General features: G+C 52.0%; 1 protein-coding gene across 1 annotated transcript; it reads left to right on the top strand.

The window, feature by feature from the left end:
• Positions 1-241: 241 nt before the first annotated feature.
• LOC119090354 (protein unc-119 homolog) lies at positions 242-8,356 on the top strand. Its single transcript, XM_037213153.1, has 7 exons — positions 242-368; positions 1,993-2,097; positions 2,857-2,937; positions 3,188-3,298; positions 4,070-4,181; positions 5,344-5,516; positions 6,563-8,356. The coding sequence occupies exons 2-7, from the start codon at positions 2,010-2,012 to the stop codon at positions 6,667-6,669; spliced, it is 672 nt and encodes a 223-aa protein (XP_037069048.1). The 5' UTR covers positions 242-368; positions 1,993-2,009; the 3' UTR covers positions 6,670-8,356.
• The last annotated feature ends 1,325 nt before the right edge of the window (positions 8,357-9,681 follow it).

Here is a 9,681-nt window from a genome sequence, read left to right as displayed (position 1 = left end):
AGCACTGAAGCCCAAGCTGGGGGCTGCGGTGCCCAAATGAGAAGGAAGCTACACCCCTGATCACCGGCGCTTACGAGCCTCCTAAATATTTTGGAAGAACGGGACGACTCTCCGCCAGTGTGAAGCCTTCAGATTTCGAACCGGGCCCGAGCATTATTTTATGACGTCAAGCGGTTGCGTGGGAACGGAGTTATGTTGTTTTGATCAAGCGCGGCGTTTATTGCTCTATGCGACAGTTGCGATACGTAGGTGGTGCTCGTGCATAGGGATCAATATTACCCTGCACGATCAATGCGCTAGCGTAACCATGCGTGTGTGAGGGCGTACGGAAGCACCCAAGAGGCGTCTTAGTACTTATCGGCTGTTTGGTAAGGATTGCTTCGGAGTCTTTTCCCCACGGTTCTAGATTACAATGGATGGACGTAGTCTAGTGGACCTGTACTCGTACAAACAAGCTTTGTTATATTTATGTGATGAGAAATCAGGTCATATATGGATATATATATATATATATATATATATATATATATATATATATATATATATATATATATATATATATATATATATATATATATGCACTTATAAGCTAGGTAAGTGGTTTTGTGTATGATCAGTGAGGTATGAAGTATGTGTGGATATCTGTTTTACTTCCATGTATGGATGCCTGTTTTCAAATGAAACAAGTTGAATACATATTTAATTTCAATGCAGTTCATGTGTAATTGCTGCTATGTATCTATGAACACTAGTTCTTTGTGCCCTTAGTTGCCAGTGTTGAGCATTGTAGATGTTTCCTCCTAATAGTTGTATAGGCTACGTATATCCGTCACCCCAAATAATATGTGTGCCAACCAAATGATAAAAATCCTGAAATCAAATGATTCATGTAACCCAAAGTCAAAGCACCTGAAAACACAGCACATATATTTGTTGAGCTGTCTTTATGTATTGAACTGTTGATTCTAGGCCAAAAATAGACAAAACCCGGTTGTCAAAAATATTCTGATTTATGGGACATTTTGCTTAATGATATGTTCCAAATCTCCATGAGGTGCTATTAGGTCTCCCTTGGGTCAGAGGATTTTGGGTAAAAAGCTCTGGCAGTCCTCACAATCCAGGAGTCTTTGCAGGGGTGTATAGTTTCCTATTGAGTTACGAGCATTCCCCCCACTCTCCTCCCCCCCCCCAGCCTTGGGAAGAAAGTAGGCAGAATCTGGGGATAAACACTGTTTATTGCTCCAACTCATTTTGTAAAACTACACCCCCAAATCCTTAAATTCACTGGACTTCAGTGAAGTAATGTTTACTTCTTAAGTAAGGAGGGGTAAGAGCTACAAGTCCCAATTTTGAAGAGAAAGTGAGCCAAGTATTAGGAGAAACCATTTTGGGAGGTAAATTGGGGAGAAAGTTTAGATATTTTCCCTGTCTTGCTGCTTCCCCTATGTTGCATGCAAGTGTGGGCATTACTCTCTGCTTATCCCCTTCCTCCCTCCCCCCCCCCCCCCTCCCCCACATATCCAGCTGGGTCCAAGAAGGTCAAATGACGCAGTACGGTGAACATGTCTTCTTTTTTTGAATTTAGCTCAAGTGGCATGTATAGATAGCTTTGGGCTCGGAGCAGAGCATTTATTTAGCAAAGCATAGTGCATATGCACTGAACAGACTGATCCAGTTGCTCATTTATTGAGTCATTCTAACCATTTTGTGAATAGTGCCAGCTGACAGGTTTACATGCCATGATGTGTCTGCCCCAGGCCGGGCATATTAGGTTGTGTTGGGGATCAATACTCCATGTCTAGTTGCCAGCTAACATTTCCTTGTCAGCTGAACTAAGCAATGTAGCTGCTCTGGCGATCACATGCATGCTGTTGCAATGATAGGAACATATTTACCTAAGACCTTGAGGCCCGCAAAGTTAGACTTACTTTTTGAGCTTGTGGGGCATTGACATTGGTATTTCCATAGGCATTGACAGTGTGGTTTCCACAGGTTTACCAGGGATCAGCATGAGTGTTAAGAGTGGAGCCACAAAAGAAAAAGGAACTGGAATACTTTCAGGTGCTGGCAAAACCACTTCATCAAAGCTTTCTCAAGGTAAGGATGCAAAATAGCCACAATATTTTACATTGGACTGAGCAGACAGCTGATCTCTGGAGAAGTGTTACATACTGAAGTGAGAGACAGTTCACTCATTCATGCTGCCTTTGTCTTGGTAGGCTCAACAACTTCAACAATAGCGTACTTAATGTTTCTTCAAACAGAAGCATTGAGTAAATATGTGTGCACCAGTGAAATGCCAAAGGGAAAAACCTTTGGCATTGTGAGCAATAAAAGGCTATTTTTGTTTTCATATAGTTAACATAAAATGATATTGTAAATGCTTAGCCATATGACACTAGGTATGTTTGGCTGTACAAATGTGATGGGGTCCTCTTCAAACACTACTTGCTGATATCATTTGTGTATGAGATGTGATGTAATTCAGAGTGTTACCATAAAATTGTGTCACTCTCTGAAGTTTCTGTTGTCATTGGAACATGTCTAATTCACCAAATAAGTTTTCCATGCCTCATATTGCACGCAGTCCAGTCAGATATGTGCTTTGCTGCCTGTGAATTTTAACATGTCCTGAGCAAGGCAATATGAGACTCATGGAAATAAGCCTCAGCTGACTTCTGGCTCCAGAGCCAGCTGTGGACAGCAGCTGTCCACAGCTGACTGGCCAATTATGCCACACACGCAGATGGCGTAATGGTACTAAACATTCTAGGTTTGTTGGCCCACCGCTATGCTCAGAGTCAGCTGAGATTCTCTGCTGAACTTTGCCTCTGACTTGTTCTTCCCCATGTTCAGATGCGGTGAGCGAGGACTCGCTGCTGGGCAAGCCGATCATCACCCCGGAGGATGTCCTTCGCCTGGAGAAGGCAACAAAAAGTGAGCCCACCCATCCCCAGACTTTTTGCATCCACATTTGGAACAGGAGGGTGTCTGGACTGACGAGTCTTCATCTAAAATAGGCTAGGGCATAGACAGCTGTAGTTAAATTTATGCACATTTGCAACATGCAGAATCACTGCCTGATGTTTTGACCTCATTCTAGCACAAGTCTGATGCAAGAATCACAGTGTGCCGTTCAGCCCGGCTTCATTTTCTGCTCGCTTCCAATCCTACACCTGATTTCCAGATTACCTGTGCAGTCCGGAGGCAAATGTGTACAACATCGACTTCACCCGGTTCAAGATCCGCGACCTGGAATCTGGCGCCGTGCTGTTCGAGATCGTGAAGCCGGCAGGAGGTGGGTGGCGAGTTTGACCACGTGTGACCAGTCAGTAACCAAGCCTGCGTCAGGGTCCGCGGGTACCATACCTGGGATTCCGTGACGCCCCCCCCCCCCGTGTTGTTCCCGCTGCGTGAGTGCGAGGACAAACTGCTGAACGACATGACGTACCCTGGTGTTGATTCAATGTTGCGATCAGCCTGGCTAAAAGAAACGGAATAATATCGCGCCCGCGAAGTGATGATTTCAGTCGTACATACCATGTGGAAGCGATATACGCCCTTTAGTATTTGATTAGTTATCTGAAAGAGCAGGTTTCGTCGACGATACCGCAACAAATGTGTTAGCGTTCAAGATTGGGGGTGTTGCTGTTATGCGGCCCGTGAACATGGTGCTGGCTGCTGTTTAGTGACCATAGAACTGGGTCGCCGTGTTGCAGCATTTGTAGGATGTGAGAGGACGCGACTCATGATGAGCTAGTCATCCCTGGTGGCAAATGATGAGGTGGTGGGGGGAGGGGGAGATGTGCGCGCGGTGCCCGTTCGGATAACATACGACGGCCCATGTGAAGTGATAGGTCGACGATCAGTCGCACTTCACAGAATGTGAGGTGGTGGGTATGTCGTAGAAGTAACATCGCGGTTTTCGTCCGTTGAAGGCAGTTTACAGAGTGTGAGGTGGTGGGTCTGTAGTAGAGGTAACATCGCGGTTTTCGTCCGCTGAAGGCAGTTCACAGAGTGTGAGGTGGTGGGTCTGTAGTAGAAGTAACATCGCGGTTCTCGTCCGCAGAGGAGGGACCAGAGGAGACTCCCGAGTCGCGGGACCCCGGCCCAAACGCCGGGCGGCTGGTGAGATACCACTTCACGCCCAAGTTCCTCAAGCTGAAGATGGTCGGAGCTACGTAAGTCGGCGTCGGCGTCGCCATTTTTTGGCACCTCTGATTCTGTCCCATCTCGATGGTTTGCTCTTCATTCTCCCCTGCTCTCCCAGCTTGTTTGCCGTCCCCTCACACGCTTTTTACTGCCCTTCATCTTCTCCTTATTTCAATACTCTCGTGGCTTGCAAAAATTCGTCCGCTCTTTTTAGCCGTCTGCCCTCCGCTTCACCGTTGCTATAACCTGTCCACGGAGAACACCCGGCATGTCGTCCGGCCGGTGCGAGGTGTCGCATGCGGCCGCCGGGCCGCGGCCGTCAGCCGGCGCCGGGACGTGTGCCGGTCGGTGCCGCCGTCCCCGGGGCGACGTCTTGTCAACACGGCCGCCACCGGCCGCGCCGGCCCGCGCCACCACACAGATCAATGCCGACACTCCGGCGGCTCGGCGGCGTGTTCGGCGCGCGCTCCACGCGGAGATGTGGGCGTGAGCCCGCCGGCTCCTGAATGGCTGCTATGGGAGGAACCCACGACGATGTTTAGAGCCTTTGGACTGGGTTTATTTTGAGAACTTTGTGACAGCGGTTGCGTTTTGCTCGTGCTCGCCGCCTTCGGGTACAATCGGCAGGTCATCAATGGGCTTGGGTCTCGACTCCGGCATTGTAGGGACCCGCTGCGCGCATTGTGAGCTGGTGTGGTCGCGTCGTGACACTTTTCCACTTCTGTGACCTTGGGTGACCGCGCTGTGCCCCCGGCGTTCTTGCACTTAATCCCGCTGGTGCGCCGGGGCACGTTATTGCGGCGGCGTCGCGCCAGGGGGTCACGACGTGATGCATTTGGCGTCGACCGTCGTCGGGGTCTCCCAGGAATTACCGCGGCGTCAGCTGCTTCGAATGGCTGGAGCCGCATCTTGAGCACCGCTATCTGTCGGCTGGGATGTACTGCCCGCCGTCCCACTCACCGGGGATGTGAGACCGGTTTGCGGTGCCAAATGCGGTGTAAGTCTGTGGTCATGGTGCTTGAGAGTGGTGTCATGTAGGACACATGGATGTAAAACCTTGACGTTGTCGCCTTACCAACTGCTTTTGGACGACATATGCTGATGTCCGGTATGTACCAGATGTCAGTTGAAGTGCTAGTAACGTCTGCCTGGCATCGTCTATCTGTGAAGTAAATGCCGGTTTCGTTGCAGTGTGGAGTTTACGATCGGACCCGAACCTGTCAACAACTTCCGCATGATCGAGCGCCACTTCTTCCGCAACAAGCTCCTGAAGACGTTCGACTTTGAGTTCGGGTTCTGCATACCCAACTCCAAAAACACTTGCGAACACATCTACGAGTTCCCCAGCATACACCCGGACACAGGTGAGTGAGCATTTTTTTATACCACGTCGCCATAGGACCCTTTGGTTTATGCAGCACCTGTGTGGAGACCGTTGGTGTGTTCTGAACTTCAAAACGTTAAACAAGACATCGTGGGTATCTGAAACCATTGCATTGTCATCTCAGGCTGCGAGGCTGCCTCGCTGCAATGCGATATTGTTCGTCATGTTTTGCCATTATGTGTACGATGTTATGTGTTCACAACACACTGCATTACTGTGGTTTCTTTCCTTTTACCTCTCTGCATGCCATCCACGCGTGGTTGCCATCGCCGGTGGAAGTCGTTAAGCCAGACCCGCCACCTGCAACGAACTGCGGCGCCGCTCTGACACGCCCTCTACATCACCACCGGTCCGCACCGTCCCCGACATGACCCGGTACAGCGACTGACACGTCCTCTGCATCACCAACCGTCCGTACCGCCCCTGACATGACCCGTTACAGCGACTCATGCCCTCTACGCCACCAACCGTCCTTACCGCCCCTGACATGGACCCGGTACAGCGACTCACGCCCTCTACGTCACCAACCGTCCTTACCGCCCCTGACATGACCCGGTACAGCGACTCACGCCCCTCTACGTCACCAACCGTCCTTACCGCCCCTGACATGACCCGGTACAGCGACCCACGCCCTCTACGCCACCAACCGTCCTTACCGCCCCTGACATGACCCGGTACAGCGACTCGCGCCCTCTACGTCACCAACCGTCCTCACCGCCCTTGACATGACCCGGTACAGCGACTCACGCCCTCTACGTCATCACCCGTTCGTACCGCCCATGACATGACCCGGTACAGCGACTCACACCCTCTACGTCATCACCGGTCCTTACCGCCCCTGACATGACCCGGTACAGGGACTGAAACGCCCTCTCGGTCACCACTCGTCCGCACCGCCCCTGAGATGACCCGGTACGGCGACTGCCACCCCCCCCCCCCCCCCCTACGTCACCAACCGTCCGTGCCGCCCCGTACCCGTGAGATGATCCGGTACAGCGGCTGACACGCCCTCTCCCCGTCCGCCAGTGGCCGAGATGGTGCGCTGCCCGTACGAGACGCGTTCCGACAGTTTCTACTTCGTCGACAACACGCTGATCATGCACAACAAGGCCGATTACGCGTACGACGCCTAGTGGGCCGCGACGCGCCAAGTACGCCACGCTGCGAGCGGCCGTCGGACCGGGGCGTCCAGAGCGCGGGACTGCTGCGAGCCGCCTGCTGCCGCGCGCTCACGTCGTGCCGCCCTGGCCGCCGTCGTGCCGTGTCTGTGAGGGGCCACGCACAGCAGCGACCGCAGTACTCGCTCAGTGGAGCTCACGTCTGTCGTCTCAGCACTGCGAGGGTGTCCCGCTGCGGACGGCGGAGCCCGGCCGCCGTCGCCGGCGGTGTTGCCGCCGCGGCTTGTGGTGGGTTAGCCTGGTTTTGTTCCGCTCTCTCTCTGCTTCAGGCGCGCGCGCTGGTGTGGCTGGCTGCCGCGCCAGTGCGGCGCTAGCGCGGTGCTACTCGTGGGTGACCAGAGTTTATCACTGTGTGGACGTTCTTCGATGCACGCGGTAATCGGCTGTTCTATTTGTGGGTCACCCACTACGGTACCCCTGCGTTCTTTACATCGACCGCTGTTGACGGAAGATGGATTTTGTTGAGGAATCGACCACGTACAACGCCCGATCTGTGCTTCGCGTCGCTCTCCAGGGTTTCTAGTCATTCGTCGCCTGACGACCGTTTTGTGTTGTGACCGCCTTGCAGCCCCAGTATGCTGTTCATGCGGCATCTAGTCACTGCGAGCCGCTTTCGAGTGAACTAGTCATGTGTTTTGTGTGCTCGTTGCCTCCCACTGCCAGAGTCTAAGCACACTGGCTTCCGGAGTGCTCTCTGTGACTTGGAGCAATATAGCACGCGTCGTGTTACATTACGCACAGATGTCAAATGTGCTGGATCACGTGGAGGTGGACACTTGTATGTCGTGTTTTGAAGTGTGGAGAAAACCCATTGCGTAGTGAGGCGAATGATTTTATCTATCGATTAGGTAGGCCGTCCTGGAGCTTGGTGAGACAGCACCCCGCACCATCCCCACTAATTGTGTGACATGCCCGATACGGGCACTAGTCGGCTCCATGGCACCAGCGCTCTCTCATTCTTGTTCCGATGTGGCTTGTGGTCGTTTTACACAAGTGTTACGCACAAGGTATGTTTCGCACAGACGGCAGTGGCTGCCGCAGAGTCCTGGCGGGGGTCGCACGATGTCTGTGTGGCCCGCCCGCTCCTGGCGAGCCGACTTGTCCGCCACCTGCCATCGGATCTGGCCCCGGGCTGTATCGCCAGCCTCAGCTTCGCACTCGGCACCTGTAGTGTAAGGCCGTGAGGGGACTGTGAAGGGTGGGAGGCGGCAGCGGTCGGCGCGCTGCGACGCAGTCGACGGCGACCCGCGCTGACCCGGGCAGGCAGGTCACGCTCCAACGCTGACCCGGGCAGTCAGGTCATGCTCCAAAGCTGACCCGGGCAGTCAGGTCACGCTCCAAAGCTGACCCGGGCAGGCAGGTCACGCTCCAACGCTGATCCGGGTAGGCAGGTCACGCTCCAACGCTGACCGGGGTAGACAGGTCACGCTTCAGCGCGCGCCGCCCGGGTGGACAAGTCGCGCTTCAACGCCGCGGGGCGGGCCGGTCAGTGCTTTTTGGTTCATTGTGTTCTGAAGTTACGTTGCGTTGAAAGTGGTCGTGCTGCACAGGATGAAGGACTGGAGTTCGGTTGAATAATAAAAACATTTCCATTTTGCACGTCTTGAGCCGGCGTTGTCGTAATACAATGCTGGGCTTGCAACATTTGTCTTGATGTTGGGCTTGGGTTTGCATGCCTAATGTTCATTCCCACGCACACAAGTGCATACAAGACAGCAGACTGTATGTGCAAAGTGCTGGGAACCGTGTTGCCCCTTTCCTTGATTTTTCACATTTGTTTGGAGCGAGTGGTGCCATCCTGCTGAATCTTGACGCCTGTGATGACTGAAGACAGGTACCACTTAATCTGAATCAGATGATTAAATTTGGCCGCGGGGCCACACTAGATCATGCCAAAATAACAAACGGTCACCTAAGATCTGAGTACCAACTTAACAGGTCATTCGTCTGTCTGGCTAGCCGGTGTAAGTTGACCATACGCAAGGGTTTGATTCATTACAAGAGATATTTAGAGAGCAATTAACCTGTCCGACTTCGTACCACAATTACTCTTGTAGGTCCCCATAGGTCGGTGTTTTGGTTCCGTGTCTTTATCATGCATAATGCCTCACGTTGTCAGACCATCGAAGGGCAGTCACGTGCCGATGTGTCATTGGCGTGTGTTGAAACATACCGGCAGACCGCAATACCCAGCTTAAAGGGTTTGCTGCATGTGGGTAACGTGCGCGGGGTAACATGCTCGTCACATGATCACAGCGCTGGCTTGGTGACACATAGTCGCACCCAAAACATAGTCTTTTATTCGGCATTTAACGCGCACGATCGTGGTCCCGTAATAACTTTTGTCGCTGCGATCTTTGCTCCATACGGTCTTTATCCCGTGCGATCTTTTATAATGATATTTTCGCCCCAGAATATATCTATAACCTGGGATATTTTTCGATCACGACCTTTATCCGGCATGGTTTTTATCCCGTTCGATATTGTAGCACGCAATCTTCATCCCATGCGTTATTTGTCCCTTGCCATCTTTTTCCGTTGCTATCTTTGTCTCTTACGATATCTACCCCACGCGATATGTTGTCACAATATATTTGCCGATGCCATGCTTGAAACAGGCAATCTTACAAATGCATTCTGTTTTCCGCGCGTCATTTTGTCGTGGCCTTTTGCGCAAGATCTTTTGCCTCACGAACATTTTTCAAACGATTTTTGTTCCCGAAATAATAAAACCCATCTATGTGACGGGTTTGTGTTTGTCATGTTATGCATCTCGCAAACCACGCATGTGAGGCAGGGGGCACAACACACCTCCCAGTAACTCAAAGACAGGTGTTACAGCCTTGCCTCAGTTGATATCGTATATTTACGTTGTTGCATGCTGAGCATTACACTAGCATCGTTGCTACCCTTTCGTACGTTGCCGAAGCTCTCTGAGCCATTGCAAGCGTCTGACGAATTAGACGA

The sequence above is a fragment of the Pollicipes pollicipes genome, unplaced genomic scaffold (genome assembly GCF_011947565.3).
Source record: "Pollicipes pollicipes isolate AB1234 unplaced genomic scaffold, Ppol_2.1 Scaffold_3087;HRSCAF=3621_pilon_pilon_pilon, whole genome shotgun sequence".
NCBI lineage: Eukaryota > Metazoa > Arthropoda > Thecostraca > Pollicipedomorpha > Pollicipedidae > Pollicipes > Pollicipes pollicipes.
This window is presented reverse-complemented; position numbering and strand designations above follow the sequence as displayed.